This window comes from Gasterosteus aculeatus, chromosome 18 (assembly GCF_964276395.1).
Source record: "Gasterosteus aculeatus chromosome 18, fGasAcu3.hap1.1, whole genome shotgun sequence".
Classification (NCBI taxonomy): domain Eukaryota; kingdom Metazoa; phylum Chordata; class Actinopteri; order Perciformes; family Gasterosteidae; genus Gasterosteus; species Gasterosteus aculeatus.
Window position 1 is genome coordinate 16,513,299 of NC_135706.1, and position 17,725 is coordinate 16,531,023.

At 45.8% G+C, this 17,725-nt stretch overlaps 2 protein-coding genes across 3 annotated transcripts in view; one reads left to right on the forward strand and one right to left on the reverse strand.

The window, feature by feature from the left end:
* txlnba (taxilin beta a) overlaps positions 1–5,241 on the forward strand; it is a 7,179-nt gene extending 1,938 nt beyond the window's left edge. The window contains exons 4-11 of one of the 2 annotated variants that reach the window (XM_078093808.1): positions 268–353; positions 610–780; positions 1,665–1,859; positions 2,050–2,169; positions 2,668–2,742; positions 3,826–3,918; positions 3,989–4,084; positions 4,183–5,241. In XM_078093808.1, coding sequence (XP_077949934.1) covers positions 268–353; positions 610–780; positions 1,665–1,859; positions 2,050–2,169; positions 2,668–2,742; positions 3,826–3,918; positions 3,989–4,084; positions 4,183–5,052 — 1,706 coding nt within the window. In that variant the 3' untranslated portion in view covers positions 5,053–5,241. Of the gene's footprint in view, positions 1–267; positions 354–609; positions 781–1,664; positions 1,860–2,049; positions 2,170–2,667; positions 2,743–2,775; positions 2,851–3,825; positions 3,919–3,988; positions 4,085–4,182 lie in introns of both variants that reach the window. The other variant, XM_078093809.1, reaches the window with a different exon arrangement.
* Positions 5,242–8,806: 3,565 nt separating this feature from the next.
* slc35d3 (solute carrier family 35 member D3) lies at positions 8,807–15,022 on the reverse strand. The gene is made up of 4 exons (XM_040161514.2): positions 14,452–15,022; positions 13,436–13,646; positions 12,295–12,452; positions 8,807–12,123 (listed from the first exon to the last, which is right to left on the reverse strand). The coding sequence occupies exons 1-4, from the start codon at positions 14,674–14,676 to the stop codon at positions 11,467–11,469; spliced, it is 1,251 nt and encodes a 416-aa protein (XP_040017448.1). The 5' UTR covers positions 14,677–15,022; the 3' UTR covers positions 8,807–11,466.
* Positions 15,023–17,725: the final 2,703 nt, after the last annotated feature.

The following is a 17,725-nucleotide window of genomic DNA, read 5'->3' on the forward strand; positions in this document are numbered from 1 at the left end:
AGTCATTACATTGATCCGTCAGAGAACATGAAGGGTTTACACGGTCAAGAAGAAGAAGTGACCATTACAATAATTACTATTCCTGTAACACGGGTTGCTGCACCTTTGTAGGAAAAATGCATAAAACATTTACAGACAGCTTTTATAATTATTATTTATTTATTGTTGCTGAATGTTTAAAATTGAAATCAGATATCTGTGTGTATTATATTTCACAATTGATTAGCTGTAAAAACGTGGACAACAAGTGTGTGTGTCTCCCTGCAGAGGTTTGCCTCATCATGAAGAGCCTGAACAAGTTCTCCTCTCCGGAGAACAAGCTGGACCACCTGGTCAGGAAGTACGCTGAAGTGGTGGGTTCCTCCTCTGGAGACACAGACAAGCTGGACTCCAGGGAGGGTTGTCTTCTCACCACGCCTGTGTGTGTGTCTGTGTGTGTCTGTGTGTGTCTGTGTGTGTGTGTGTCTGTGTGTGTGTCTGTGTGTGTGTCTGTGTGTGCGTGTGTGTGTGTGTGTGTGTGTGTGTGTGTCTGTGTGTGTGTCTGTGTGTGTGTCTGTGTGTGTGTGTGTCTGTGTGTGTGTCTGTGTGTGTGTCTGTGTGTGCGTGCAGGAGGCGCAGCGGCGCAGCGACCAGAGGAAGCTGTGCGTCCTGCAGAAGAAGATGGCCGCCCTGACGGAGGAGCGCCGCGTGCTGACGGAGGAGCGGCGCAGCGGCATCGGCGCTCGGAGCAAACTGGAGTCGCTGTGCCGCGAGTTACAGGAACACCACGAGGTCCTGAGGGTGCGTTGCCGTGGAAACCAGACCGCAAACATACCTGATGGAACAGTGAGAGAACGTGAAAGAGCTCCCTGCCCCTCACTCCGCCCCTCCCTCCGCCCCACTCCCTCTGCCCCTCCCTCTGCCCCTCCCTCTGCCCCTCCTTCTGCCCCTCCCTCTGCCCCTCCCTCCGCCCCACTCCCCTCTGCCCCTCCCTCCGCCCCACTCCCTCTGCCCCTCCCTCTGCCCCTCCCTCCGCCCCACTCCCTCTGCCCCACTCCCTCTGCCCCTCTCCCTCTGCCCCTCCTTCTGCCCCTCCCTCTGCCCCTCCCTCCGCCCCACTCCCTCTGCCCCTCCCTCCGCCCCACTCCCTCTGCCCCTCTCTCTGCCCCCCCTCCGCCCCCTCCCTCCTCCTTCCCCTGCCCCTCCCTCTGCCCCTCCCTCCCGCCCCACTCCCTCTGCCCCTCTCTCTGCCCCTCCCTCCGCCCCTCCCTCCTCCTTCCCCTGCCCCTCCTTCTGCCCCTCCCTCTGCCCCTCCCTCCGCCCCACTCCCTCTGCCCCTCCCTCCGCCCCACTCCCTCTGCCCCTCCCTCTGCCCCTCCCTCCGCCCCACTCCCTCTGCCCCACTCCCTCTGCCCCTCTCCCTCTGCCCCTCCTTCTGCCCCTCCCTCTGCCCCTCCCTCCGCCCCACTCCCTCTGCCCCTCCCTCCGCCCCACTCCCTCTGCCCCTCTCTCTGCCCCCCCTCCGCCCCTCCCTCCTCCTTCCCCTGCCCCTCCCTCTGCCCCTCCCTCCGCCCCTCCCTCCTCCTTCCCCTGCCCCTCCCTCTGCCCCTCCCTCCGCCCCTCCCTCCGCCCCACTCCCTCTGCCCCTTCCTCCACCCCTCCATCTGCCCCCCCTCCCCATGCAGGAGGAGACCCTGCGGCGCTGCCGGGCCGACGAGGAGAAGAGGATGGAGATCACGGAGCACTTCCAGGCGATGCTGACGGAGATCCAGGCCCAGATCGAGCAGCACAGCGCCCGCAACGACAAGCTGTGCCACGAGAACAGCAGCCTGACAGACAAGCTGGAGGGCCTCATGAGCCAGTGCGAGATGAGGGAGGAGGTGAGGGGTCAGAGGTCGACGGGGCGGCCTCCATACTTGACTGGATGATCTTCATAACAGCTCTAGAGCTAATGACTGTAGTTAATACTGCATGTGATGTGATTTTGTATTAAAGCAATAAGGTACGAGACGTGGGTAGGATAAGATAAGCTAAGCTAAGCTAAGCTAGATGCTCTCCGTCCCTCTGCAGAGTTTGGAGAAGATCAACAAGCACCGCGAGCTGCAGCACAAGCTGACGGAGGCCAAGCTGCAGCAGGCCCACGCGCTGCTGAGCGAGGCCGCCGAGAAGCACAAGAGGGAGAAGGAATACGTGAGTCCCAACATATGTCAATCATTTCACATCAAACCTTCTGATTGGGTTCTCCATGTTTTAGAGACGTGTTTCCATCAGAACTCTCCTTTGCAGTAATAATAATATCATCCACACATAATACTTGATATGGGAGGATTCTTTAAACTATCAACACTATTTCTTTGATTATTACCATAATTAAAGCTCTCATTTTATGGTGATTCTTGGATCCGTTTTTTCATAATCGGACCTGTTGTTGTTTTATCACTTCATGAATGTAGCAGTTACTGTTAAACATCCTTCCAATAGATCACGAATCATTACGTTTAACTGACATTGTGATGACAGATTTTAGTGATGTTTTATTTCGCTGCTGTTTCAGTCTTTTACATCTTTTATCTTGATTTCTTTCCATTATATTTCATTAATAGATTTTAAAGCTAATTGTGTCTTTATTGATGCGAATAAGTGGTTGACTATTCCCAGATTGACTGTGTATTGTCTCTGTCGCCGTAGTTGCTTAGGGAGGCTATTGACAAAACTAAGAAATGCTACGCTATGAAGGAGCTGGAGCTGACCATGAAGAAGAAGGTAACGAAGGTCTCCGTCTGTCCCTTCTAACAGTTACTGGTTCAGGCTGCTGAGTGGAAACTGCAGACTCAGACACTCAGAGAACAGGGGGCAGTGATGCAGGCACAGGTGAATACTCTCGGCTAGCACACACCTGGTGGCAGCAGCCGGGGCCGAAGGGGCGGGCTTTAGAACCACTGGGGTCATGTGACACATCCATCTTGGAGAGTTTTTTCCATTTTTCTTTGTATTTTAAGTGTCCAGTTAAGGATGAATTGTTATTGTTATATTGTATTTCTTACATTTTTAATATATATTTTTCATTACCTCTGCAACCGCGTAATATAATGTTAAGCTATGAAGTTAATTTAAATGTTTGAGCCACTGAAAGCATTGAAAGAAGAACTAAACTCTGGTGTTTTCTGCTGTATGAAAATATCACAAACCCCCAAATGCTCCAGGTACAAAAACCCTCAAAAGACCAAACATTTTATAAAAGGATCCGGGTTTGTCTCCAGACCGAGAGACTCTCCGCTTAAATGTTTGACTTTGACCAAGTCAGTTTGTGCGCAAAGTACTTCAGGTATTCACAAATCGGATTGTTGCTTTCACCTCTCAAAGTAAAGAAAGTTCTGAAGGAGCAGACGAGCGTTTCATCTGCAGCTCGGTTTCAATTTCTAACTGAAAGTTATGACCAATGAAGCAGCAAATTCCCTTTTCTCCCTCGGTGAGGTTTGCTCTCAGCTGATGAGTGACATGTGACCCCTCAGGTGTCACACTGAGGGGTTGAATGACAGGTGTGACTCCTCATTACTCATTATCACGAATCACAACTTGTGCTGTCGTAATGTCGCTCATGATTACGGATCAATGGCGCCTAACGAAGGATCACGGGGAGCTGAATGTGGTCGTATTAACCTCCAGTTTCAGGTGTGGTTCAAACGTTTAACTGAGTTTCCCTGTTGTGTCGTGTGCGCGTGTGTTAACACAATGAACCAAAAAACTAGATTAATGATCTGCAAATGTTTCCAGGGACTGTGTAGGATGTGTTCTTCTGGCATGAGGGGTCGATGTTCTGCTTCAGTGTGACCATCTCGTCCACAGCTAAACCTCTACGCTCAGAAGTTTGACGAGTTTCAGGGGACGCTGGCCAAAAGCAACGAGATCTACGTCCGCTTCAAGAAGGAGATGGACAACGTAGGTTCTGAGGAGGGTTGTTGTGTTCTGATGGAAGCAGGTTGTCTTTTTAAACCCCTCCTCTTTTTAGATGTCGGAGAAGATGAAGAAGATGGAGAAAGAGTCGACTCTGTGGAGGACCAGGTTCGAGAACTGCAACAAGGCTCTGAATGACATGATGGAGGAGGTGCGTGCTCACAGTTTCTGCCGCTGAGCTGCTAACCTTCAGCCTTCGGTCTCATAATGTCTCCCTTTCTCTGCGTCTCATCTTCTCCGTCACACCAGAGAGCTGAGAAAAGCAAAGAGTACGACATTTTTGTCCTGAAGATTCAGAATCTGGAGAGGTTGTGTCACGCCCTGCAGAGCGAGAGGGTGATCCTCTACGAGAAAATCAAGGAAGTTCGCCAGACCAACTCCGACATCTCCGCAAAGGCCTTCAGAAGCACCAATGAAACCCCCAACCCAGAGGGGGCAAACGGAGCTGCCTCGCCGACCACCATGGACCTCCAGGACTTCCAGAAGGAGGAGTTGGTCCTCACGGAGGGCATGTCCCGTTTGAGGGAGGAGCAGGTGAAGCTGCAGGAGATCGCTGCCTCCCTGATGGCCACAACCAGCAACAACCACAAAGAGGACAACGCTGATGTAAACCCAGAAGAAGACTTGATGTCCTCTGCGTTTCTCCAGTTCCAAACCAAAACGCAGGTCATAGAGGAAGCGGTTTTGGTCCAGGCGCTAGACGTCAAATCAGAGGCTGCAGAAGGTCTCCCCGTCCAAGTCGAGGAGGATCCAAAGCCAGCCGGGTCCACACCGGTGGAGGAAACCTCTGAAATAATACCTGCAGACACGGTGAACGTTCCAACCCCAGTCCACGATGAAGAGGTTCACGCAGTCAAACCACGAGAGGAGATCCACCAGCAACCGGATGAACAAGCACCAACATCCAAGCTCAAAGAAGCCCAGATCAACCCCCCCACGGAGCCCAACCCGAAAGCTGCAGAGGCTGAGATCCCGGTCGAGGCTGGCGAGGTAAAACCAGTGATCCCTGTGGAGGACTGGGAGGTCCACGCTGAATCAGTGCAAGGACCGAATGCCGAGTCCTCCAAGAAGCAAACGCCAAAGAAGAAGAAGAAGAGGAACGGCAAGAATGCCAGCTAAAGTGGAGGTGTGTGTGGTGACAGTGTGGTGGTGTGTGTGTGTGTAAATCTTTAGTTGGTCCCAACTGGTTTAGTATTTTTGTCCCTTTTCTAAAGATTCAATCTACCAAAACAAAAGCCTGTTGGTGGAACATTAAAATCTCTTCGACATGAAATCATTCGATGGCAATAAAGTCATTTTCTGACAACACTTGCTTGCTCGCTTGTTATTATTTTAAACTATTTGTCTGAAATCTTGCATCACAATCACAAGATCTTGTGCCGTGCAGACACATGTTTCTGTTTGAGGTTCCTTGGCTGCTCACACAACAGCTTCGTATTTACTTTAATAAGCATTATTTTGTTCACTTTGTTGGAACAATATAAGTCAGTAAAACACGAAACTTTTCCTTCTTATTGTAAATCATCATGAGACTAATGAGGAGAAACTGGAGGTTCTCCACACAAACCTTCACATGGAGTATTCGATACCTTGTGTGATAATAATGCTCGACGAGGTCACCAACCTCTCTAGAAGTCGCCAACCCGTCAGCATCAACGGAATCAGACCTTCACTGCAAACATGCTGAGGACAAAACACGGTGTCCTCACCCTTCAAGGATGTCCTCGTCTCCAGCTCTGAATCTGTCTGGTCCTCACAAAGGTCGGTAAACAAGGAGACACACACAGATATTACAGAGCTACCCGGTTTGTTCCACAACCAAAAGGTCACGAGCGTAAACGTTACATTATCATGACAGTAAGGGGAATTTATCTGTAATGATAAAGAGCAACAGCGTCTCCTCTAGATGGCGGCAAGGATTCTTCGCCTGTTCCTCATGTTCACAACCATCTGTCCTCCACTAGATGGAAACAGTGTTCTTCATATCACGTCTGTACTCATGAAACATGGGATTTAAGGCTCCTTTTTATTCACACATTGATCAGTTCATAAAGCTGATTCTGATACGGAGGTTTAATGTACTTTTGTCCCTTATGGTTGGTCTGTAACTAATAACCGCTACATCAGCAGATAGCGACGCAGTTTGTATATGTGCTCAAAACCAAAAAGTCTCAAATTTAATGCACTATTTTCTGTAAATAGTTTTTCTATTATTATTTTTCTTGTTTAACTACTATTTTCTGTCAATCTGACATTTAATCGAGACTTAGAGATTCAATAAATGCTCTTTGATCAGACATTTATAATTTGCTAAACAGTTAATCTTTGTAACACGACTTATCTAAATGTGCATAACTTAGTATACCGGCTTCAATCCACATGTAGAAAACTATTATTATTATTAATGTTGTATTACTAGAATTAACAAATGTTCATTCCGAGCCATCGATATGGTTTAATTGAACTCATTAGCAGGGTTAAAGGTCAGGCTTAGCTTTAGAGTCTAGCTCAGCTGAACGTGGGTTCATGGTCGCCCTCTGACACACTCCACTGGGTTTCTCTCTGAATGCTCCTTTCTGTCTGTTAGAAATCACCTCCAACAGCCTTCTGGACAAAATATCCTCACCCCACCAAACGGTGGCCGCCTCAGCGAGCGCACGGAGGAGGAGAGTTCCACACGAGCAGAGCGTTGCTTCCATGAGCTCCATCCTTTAAATCCTGTGAGCGGAGCGTTCTGAGCGATTAGCTCTCATTTCACCTCTGTCACATCCACGTTTCTGTCTGACAGCGTCTCCTCATCCGCCTGAGCCGTGTGTGAGGGAGCTCCTGTCCTTCTATCCTTGTGAGGACTTTTGGGCGTAATGTGACATTACGTTCCAAGATCATTCCTTTTAGTTTTTAAAGACACGTCGTCGGTGGCAGCATTCATTTCAGACACTGTGATGCTAAGCACAGCTTAGGCATGAAGGACTTCCCAGACAACATTTATGTGACCCATTCTCCCTTCAGTAGCTCCATGCTTCTATGATGTTTAGTCAGGCTGTTGCTATATGAATACAATGTTCTTTCAAAATAAACCTCCATGTTCACAGGAATATTTCAGCTGCAAATATTATGTCGAAGAATGTTATTTCAATACAAACTTTTGACCGTTTTTTTCACCTTATATATTTGGACTTTTTGTTCAAATTATGTTTTGACCCAATTTCTAGACTAGAATTATTTTGAATGTCTTTTAAGACATTTTTCAACCTTACATATTTTAAATATTTTTTTCAAATTATATTTTGACCCAATATTTTTATTATTTTTATCACATTACATTTTTGGACATATATTATTATTTTTTTGTCTGTTCTAAAAAAATATCTTTTTATTTTTATTTCCATGACATTTCTAGACACAACTTATTCTGACAGCTTTTAAAAACATGTTTTGACGTTCTATATTACTTTCTATCTCTTGACTTGACTTTTTTCAAATTATATTTCAACCCAATATTTTGTCTTTTTTCTCATTTCTAAATACAACACTTTTTATAAAACGTTTTTCAAAATATTTTTCAACTTTAGATATTTTGACATTCTTTTTTCAAAATATTTTTTGACCAAATATTTTTGTCTTATTTCCCATCACAATCGACACAATGTATTTTGACTGTTTTTCTAAATATTCTTCCATTTTAGATATTTTGACTTTCTTTTTCAAAAAAAAATGTTTACCTTATACTTTCCAACTTTTTCTCTCGGGACATTTTTCCTCCTTTTTGACTTTCAAAATATTTTTTGACCCAATTATTTTGTCATTTCTTCCATTGCATTATTAGACAAAACTTATTTGAACTAAAAATGGTTGACTTTCTATTCTATTGTATTTTTTGACTTGCCGGCAGCAGCATCCTCTTCAGTCATTTCCGATTCTCTCCCCCACACTTTGTTTGCTTGTGGTCATTTGAAGCGTCCTCTGTGTGTTTTCTATCGTTTGATAGTGTTTCTGTGCAGATGAAGCCAACGAGCCTCTTTGCATTAAGTTCACCATTACTCTTCTTCTCTGAGCGCTCACGGCGCCTCGTGGCGACAGGAAGCGTCTTTGAAGTGAGATGTTTCTCTGTTTCAGCTTCCAGCTCTTTAATCTCATGAAACACTCTTGTTCATAAACAACACGACTCACGAGAGGTTTCTGTGGCCGATATGACGAGTGAAAATGTCCACCTCTACATGTACATGTATGTGCTTCATGCTGCTTTTAAATAACATTTGATCCAAGTTCAGGGAGAAATAACTCGTCCCTATGGGCAGCCTGATGGACAGCCGTGTGCAGGTGTGTGTTGTGTGTCTGTTGTGTGTGTGTTTGTGCTGCAGTGAGCGTTTGAAGGACACACCTCAAAAAAGATCAGATCACACAGAGAAATGAGGGTTTCTCCGTTTTGTAATTTCATGTCTGGCAACATTTGAAAAAACACTGAAAAAACACTGTCAAAGAACATGTTTGTGTTGATGAAATGATCGAGGCTCCTGTGAACACGGGACGCCGATGACATCATGATGGTGAAATATCACACACGTGTGCTGACATGTGTGTGTGTGTGTGTGTGTGTGTGTGTGTGTGTGTGGAGTCCAGTTGTGAGGACCAAAGTTGGACGTGGAAAGGACATTTCAGTAAAGTGTCACATTTAACTGCTGTTGTATTCACGTTAGCAGATTAGCACGTTAGCACGTTAGCATACCAAAAGGTTCCCTTTAAAATTGTTCCGACAAGCGGCTCATCGATGTGTTACATTTATTCATTTGTTGTCCCAAAGCTTTGGTCTTAAAGTTTCAGCCCCGATGATAAAAGTACATGAACGCTATGAATGAAAAGAAAAGCATAAACATTTGTAAATCAGCATCTTTAATCACATCTTTTGGTACAGTTTCCTGTTTTATTTTGCAATACTGCCAAAGATGTCGCCTCCAGAAGACGGCAACGGCCTTTGAGTGTCGATGTAAGCAGGCAGAGCTTCAGCAGACGCACCCGCTGGGAACGATGAGGTTAAATACAGTCAAAGGCTTCATCACTGGAGAACAAGTTCAATAATGCAGGGAAGGATTTATTGATTCATACACGCGTGTCATTTAGGCCTTTAGGTTTCATTACAGTGTTTCCATGTGTTGGTTCATTTGTCCAAACAGTAGAAATGATACTTTTAAGATTTAAATAAATATAAATGTACAGTTTCCTGACACCAGACTGAATTAATGGCTTCATGTTACACAAAACAACAACAACATCAAATGCAGAACAAACACAAACGTTCTGCATTTCAATCAACTTTACTTCTTCTGCAAGTCCAACAGTGGTTTTCTCTTTGCATTCGTTCTAAACCGTATTAATTGTAGGGAAGGTTTGAGTTGATTGAGCGCTTTATTCTCAGGTAGAACTTGTCTGTAGACTTTTCAGTGTACTCGCATGATGCGTCTCAATAACTGGTTCTCTTCAGGAAACATGGAAACAAATGAAGTGTAACATTAAGCTCGATCCTGTTTGGTGTGTTTTGGTAGATTGAAGCGCTCATGTGACGCGTAATTAACTAATCTGGATTTAATCTCTTTATGTGTCTGTCTATAATTTACAGAATAATCCGTGGAACGAGGGACGTTTTAGTTGGAAACACATTCGTGCGTTTTCCCCTGTGGTCGTTCACACGTTGGGATCGGCCTGCTGACTCGTCGTCACCCAAACAGCACCCGACTGAAACAAGGGATCCGCCGCCGCTACGGGCGACATCAGCTCCTCTGTGGCGTCAAATGAAGTTCAGGTGACTGTGAGAAAGGAAAATCAATACTGATCAATATCACCGCTGGACAGCTCATCTCAAGACGCCTGCAGCTCGTCCCGTGTTTGATCGATGTCTCCAGATGTGAGTGAGATCCAGTCGGACGGCGCTGCTTGCTGGAGGAAATAGTATTTGTGCGGTGTAGTTATTGTACTCTCTGTTGTACTTGTGTTGGAAGGTCTACCACTGAAACAGATTTAGCAACATTTTCAAGAATAATTCCTCTTTCATGTCATGTTTCGTAAAGTATAGAGATGAAGAAGTGATCAATATAAATATCCAGATGTTTACTGAGCCAGAATCAATTTGGCAAAACTGTCTCGTCAAACGTAAAGAATACCATTTCCACAAAACGACTCTTCAACCCCCCCGAGACGGAGCCAGCATTATGAATGCTAAGCTATGCTAACGTGACAATAAGTGTCCCCAAGGCAGCGTTCAGAAGGAAAAAAGGATAAAATACCTCCTTGATGTATGATGAGAACATCTGTCTCAACATGAAACCACGTTATCAGTATTTCGTTACGAGTGAAAACAGACACTTACTGGGACTTTGACATGAGAGACATGAACGGAGACATAATGGAGACATGAGGGGAGACATGAATGGAGACATGATGGAGACATGAACGGAGACATGAATGGAGACATGAAGGAGACATGAAGGGAGACATGATGGAGACATGAATGGAGACATGATGGAGACATGAAGGGAGACATGATGGAGACATGAACGGAGACATGATGGAGACATGAACGGAGACATGATGGAGAAATGAACAGAGACACTACGGAGACATGGTGGAGACATGAACGGAGACATGATGGAGACATGAACGGAGACATGATGGAGACATGATGGAGACATGATGGAGACATGAACGGAGACATGATGGAGACATGAACGGAGACATGATGAGACATGAACGGAGACATGATGGAGAAATGAACAGAGACACTACGGAGACATGGTGGAGACATGATGGAGACATGAACGGAGACATGAATGGAGACATGAAGGAGACATGAAGGGAGACATGATGGAGACATGAATGGAGACATGATGGAGACATGAAGGGAGACATGATGGAGACATGAACGGAGACATGATGGAGACATGAACGGAGACATGATGGAGAAATGAACAGAGACACTACGGAGACATGGTGGAGACATGAACGGAGACATGATGGAGACATGATGGAGACATGAACGGAGACATGATGGAGACATGATGGAGACATGATGAGACATGAACGGAGACATGATGGAGAAATGAACAGAGACACTACGGAGACATGGTGGAGACATGATGGAGACATGACGGAGACATGAAGGGAGAATCGGCAGCAGACCTCCGGACAGCGGAGACGAGCGTCCGTCAGCATTTCGTAACCAGCGCATGCTGTTTATTCACACCAGCCAATCAGAAACAAGCATTCGCTTTGCCTCAGTTCGCACAAGATGCACTTTTTTCAATCGGCGCAGACTGAATCATCCTCCCACCGGACGCCACGGGGACAGGCAGCTTCTCGCCAAAACTCCAAATCCTGTTTTTCTCCCCCAGGAACCAAAACAGGACTTCCTGTCCCCTGAGTCCTCGTTGCTCTTCAAGCGTCGCGTGATTGAATTTGACTGTCAGAAGAGCCGCGTTCACAAATCCCCTTCTTCTTCGTGTTCTCGTTCCCTCACGTCTTCTTGTGTCCAGGTCTCTGCTCCTACGGACTCTGCTGCTCCATGTGGTCCATCAGAGGGTCTTTCTTGGCAAACTGCAGGTGTCTGATGGACCTCCACACCCCGACGTAGCTGTCGCTGGCCGACGGACCGGAGGTGGTGTTCTGCCTGTGGAGGTGCTCCCTCTGCATCTCCAGCGCCTCCTTCTCCGTCATTACTCGGGAGTCAGCGCCCGCCTCCCCGCCCTCCGTCCACGCCGCTCCCTCCGTCTCCGCCCGTCCCGGGTCAGACCCGTTCAGACCCGGTTTGTCTCCGTGAGGCTCGCCGGGCGGCGCTCCGTCCTTCTCGGCCTCCTCCAGGTCCTCGTACAGGCTCTTCTTCCTCGTCTCAAAGTACTTGACCACGCAGTAGGTGACGGAGCCGACGGTGTTGACGGCCACGCCGCCGATGAACAGCCGCGTGGGCGAGACGTCGCTGAACGCCAGCATGCCGACGGTGATGGTGGCGATGCTCTTCACCACGCCCACGAAGCTGGTGGTGACGGCGGAGTTGATGTAGGTGCAGTGCAGCGTGGTGAAGTTCATGGCGCAGCCGATGAAGACACAGGAGACGAAGATGACGGTGATGTGAGGGTCCTTCCAGCCCTCGTACGACCACATGTTGACGGTGTCCAGGGAGATGAGGGAGCACACGAGAAGCACCTGAGAGAGACGGACGGTCAGAGGACGCAGAAAGGCAGAGACAGAGAAGGACAGAGACGGCGACAGGAAGCAATGATATAATAATAATAATATTAATCAGACAAGAAAACGCCAAAGAGTCCGAAAGCATCGAGGTAAAACCAAACCCGCCCCCCCTCGCGCCGGCCTTACCGGGGAGGCCATGACGGCGATGGCGTACTGCGCGGTGAGGGGTCCGTGCTCGCTGTCCAGACTGGTCTTCTGAATCAGCACCAGGTAGGAGGCGTGGATGATGACCGCCAGCACGCCGGTGACGTAACCAAAGGGATCGCCAGTCAGATCACCGGCGCCTGGGGGGGAAACCCAATGTTCATCCGTGTCCCTCCCAGCTGACATCTGTCAAATGATCGCGCGTCGCTACATTCAGGCTAACACGGAAGCTAATGCTAACGTTCCCCACGGTACAGAATGAAGCAGTGGGAAGAAACATTTGGATTACGTTTTATTTTACACCAAGAAGAAAGACGTTAGAGTCCTGATGGGAAGCAAAGTCAACGCATTGTGTGTCTTCTTTGTGTCTTTCCCTTCATTTGGGGTAGTTGGTACTTGTTTTAAGCTCATTACGGATTGATGTCACTTCCTTTCGTGTATTTAGACCAACACAGGTAAGTCAGGACCCTCCTACAGCGGCCGGGGGGATTCTGTTGGCTGCTGCTTCACAATTAGACGCACGCTGTCCCTTTCAAGGTCCCTTTCAAGGTCTTAAAGGTTGTGGCCGTGGTTGACAGGAAATAGAAGTGTGTCACTCCCCGTGTTGATGATTGAGGTGTAATGATGCAGACACGGTGTTAAAGATGCTTTTCAAGTTTTGTGTGTGTTTATGACTTCAGCATCATTAACAATGAAGAATAAAATGTGTCAATGGGAAAGATGATTAAAGGGTCTTTAAAGGACCGAAATCAATATTAGCTGTTAAACAGCTGAGGAAACGCTGTCTAACTGGGATATTGTATTACATTATTAAATAGAATATATAGCAAGAACTATAAGCTTTTATTGTCTCACATTCTGTATGAAGAACAATAAAACTTTACGGCCCTCTGAACTTTGGTCCTCATCTGTCTACCAACACCCATCTAACTCTGGACCTTTGTGAGGAGTGTAGGAGGAAGAACGATGCCACAAATCTCTGGTTCTGCTGCATTCATTTCAACAAGGAACAGACAAAAGCATCAGAATCTATCGGCGAAAAGGCAAATATCTGGCGGTGGCTTGGTGCCGTTCAGTCGTCCTCTGCTCGGCTGAGCGAGGCGTCAATGTGCTGCCTTTTTACCGGCCAGCGCGGCTCCACCGGTGGTGATGATCACGGCAATCACCACGCCGACGGACGGCCCGCCGTTCCTCAGCACGCACACGCCGATGCTGAGTGTGAAGAGCGGCAGGCAGCGCTTGAACACGACGTACATGGGAAGACTGAGGCCGCGCAGGGACCACATGGTGAGGGTGGACTGCAGCGTGGACAGGATGCACACCGGGCCGAACTCCTGCAGAGGACGCAGAACGTGAGGATGATCGGAACCACAACCAACGCTGACAGGTTTCAACTCACAGACGCAATAAGTCCCCACAAGGTGCACAATCAAACACACACACACACACACACTGTGTGAGACTCAACAACATGGGAAGGAAAATAACTCCTGGATTCACCCAACAACTTCAATCAGAGCCGTCGATATTGTTCGTAGTGGGTTAATTAGTCAATTATGAATGAATCGCTAACAGCGACTTACTGTTTTTATCAATAAGCACAGAATATTCATCCTGATTCTTTAATCGTTTTCAGTCACATTTATAGCTGCCGTAGAGATTCTGTCGATAAAGTTAATCAATGGTTTCATTCAATCAGCGACCCGTCAGCATGTCAATCATCATGTCCATCGATCAATCAGTTTGACCACAGTGCAGTTTTTCACTGTTCTGCTCAATAAATATCAATCATACAAACTGGTTGGTGATCTGTTTTTATTCTCTGCACATTTTGATGGTTTTACTGCAGCTTGATGGAATAAACTGTAACAATCCAACAGAATGAAGATACTTGTACACATAGAGATTATTTCGTCTTTTAATTCATTATTAAGTTGAGTTATTTTGGTTTTATTGGGAGATCAGAGAGTGTGTGTGTGTGTGTGTGTGTGTATATATATATATATACACACACACACACACACACACTATCTATATATATATATATCTATATATATATATATACACACACACACACACACTATCTATATATATATACACACACACAAACACACACACACACACACATATATAAGTTACCTTGCAGAGCTGCAGGCTGAACGGGGGGACCCCGACCCTCCCCCCCCGCCGCAGGACCTCCAGAGTGAGCGCCGCGGTGCTGCTGGTCAGCAGCTGGATGAGCGTCAGGTAGTTGAAGTGATAGTTACTGATGAGGAACTTCAGCAGGATGTTGAGGGATCCGGAGAAGACGCCGTGCGCCACGGCCACGCCGATCCCCAGGAAGCGGCTCCTGAACACGTCCATGGCGGTGCCGATGGGGAGAAAGTCATGCAGGGGACGGGAGGACGGAGAGAGGGGGGGGGGGGGGGGGGGGTTACGCACCGGACTAACTGCAGGAACCTGAGATGCAAAAGGGGGGCCGCGGGAGGTCCGGGTCGGTCCGGTCTCCTTAAAGTCCTACTGGTTTCCACTCATCTGGGTTCTTCATTAGGGACTTTGCTCTCTGCGCGTCTGCTCCTCAGAGACCAAAGAGAGGAGGAGGAGGAGGAGGAGGAGGAGGAGGAGGAGATGGAGGAGGAGATGGAGTAGGAGGAGGAGAAGTCCAGTAGCGGGGAGCTCGTCCTCATGGCACCCACTGCCCAATATGACATTCTGCCGCAGAGCTTCTTGGCAGTGGACCCGTGAAAGGGGCGGGACTTTAGGGGCGGGGTTGAGGCGGGGCGTTATGGGGGCGGGGTCGTGGGAGGGAGGGGCGTTGGGAGGGAGGGGGTGTGGGACTGTCTCCGTTTAATCAATCAACCAAAAGCTGTCATATATATATAAATATATATAATATATATAAATATATATTAAAAAAACACAACACCGTTGTTTTATGGTGAAATTGTATAAAATAAAAAGTGGATTTTCTAACAGTGACAGAATCATTTTTACAGGTTCATAAACTCAAGAACAAATTAAGAAATACAAATAACAAAATATATGTCATGAAAAGAAAAGGAAGGAATGAGACAGCTTGATTATTTAATTATTCTCTGAATTTAAACTTCAAACTGCTTGTTGACTAAAAGAGTGAATATGTTAATTAACCCTATAATTCATAAAGTAAACCATGAAACCTGCAGATGACACACAGAACCACCAGCTGACCTCAGATCTGCGTTCACAGAAACATCCACAGAGGGAAATGATTCATTTCTATTCTCTCAGCGGAATCTAGTTCACCTCAAATCTGCGACAGATAAAAGGATTAATATGATGGAATTAATCAGAAAATGAAAAGAACAGATCATCAGTTTTTTAGCACTAAGATGAGAACATGAATGTAGAATATATATATATATAATCAATTAATCAAACGGTTTAAAAATTATGTAGAAATCAAGATAGAAATCAAAGTGAAAATTAATCAAATCAAAACCGTTTAACAGTAGAAAGTGACTGGAGAAGCTGTGACGAGGATGTAAACAATTTAAATTAATAATGCTACATTTGTTTATATTTAGACACAACGTGTCAGAGGGAGGAAGATATTTATCTCTGGTGAAGTCACAGAATACAGAACCCCTCCACTGGGACGCAGCCAACAAATACATCTAAATGTTTGGATGTCGGCCATCTTTTCCGATTGTCTGCCCCCCTCCTCCTCCTTCTTCTCCTCCTCACGAGGAGCAGAGACAACCCCCCTCACTCATAACAGGCGTGGAAATGACTTGGACGATGTATTTAATTGAAATACTTCATCAGGAAATCAGCTTGCAGCTCCAGGAGCAAAACGATCCGGCCTTATCGAGCTCTGACCACTCGCTGCCAATTAAACTGCTGGGGGGCCGGGGGGGGGATTTACAACACAAATGCACGCATCCATTGTTCCGCAAACTACAGCTCATACAGATTAGTCAGAGTCATTTCCAATATGCATTTTCTGAATTAATGTGAAGAGAACAGTCACTGGCTAGAAGAGGTTCATTTGTTCTGATCGGTCACATTTCTGCACAGAATGTGCATGCAGTTAAAGACACATTTCAACATGTGCAGTTAAAGCTGTTGTATTTAAACACATGTCTGCACATGTGCAGTTAAAGCTGTTGTATTTAAACACATTTCTGCACATGTGCAGTTAAAGCTGTTGTATTTAAACACATTTCTGCACATGTGCAGTTAAAGCTGTTGTATTTAAACATATTTCTGTTGAATGTGATCTCACAGCTTTTAGATCAGTTATTTTGTGCATTTTTCATTAAACATACCAAAATAAATAAACACCATATTTTTGTAGATATAACATATTTTGCATTTGATTAAATAGTTGAATAGTAATAAATCAACTGATTATAAATCAAAATCAAATATTATTTTACAGCAGGTTTTTTGTCTGAATGAGGAATAAATAATTATTTTTGAAAAAAAATTCTTTGAGGTTTGTGTCAAAAGAAAAATATTCTTTCAGAAAATAAGAATTAAGAAAAATAACCACTTTCTTTAATCATCAAACAAATATATGTAAGTTCCATATTCATCGAGGTTTGTCTCATAATCCTTCAATGGTAGAAAAACATCATCTGTAAAGTTCATAATTACGTTTTAAGAGCAGAAGAGAGATGGAGAAGAAAAAGAGGAGCAGGAGGAGGAGCAGGAGCAGGAGGAGGAGGAGGAGGAGGAGGAGGTGGAGGAGCGTCGTGGAGTACTCGTCTTTAATGTTCTTCTAGCAGAGCGAGTCGGGTTCTCCTGCAGAGGAAACCTTCACGCATCATCACCACGGGGAGCTGTGATTGGCTGCAGCGAGGAAGAGTGGGAGGTCCATACAGCAGCATCATCGGACGGGACATTGCACATCTGGGATGATGGAGGAGGGGTGGCCAAAAAAATAGAAACACTTCCAGCCCATACATACTTTGAGGTTGTGGATTGATCGCTTAAAGCTCCATTGATCAATACGTTTTCATATCAATGAGAGACAAACAGCTTCTCAGGGAGGTGTTGTTCTCTTTACCACCACATCTGTATGATTGTTTTAGTTACTTCGCAAGATTCTAGTTATTAAAAGGAAATGTAATCAATAACCAATGACGTATTATCGTGGATGAAGATACTCATGGATAGATAAACTATATCAGCTCCACCTTTAACTTCTACACTCCAGTATCATTTTCACTGGAAAACAATATTAATAATAATGTTTTACAACTTAAAATATTGGGTCACTTGGTTTAACATGCGTGCGCTTCAGTCGGGTCTTTGAAAATCTACCAAATTAATCTGGAATTGCCGCCTTTTCCTTTAAAAAAGTGATTTAAATTTAAATTATCAAAACATCTTTGAAGGTAAAAACAAATATCTCAGATATGAAAAG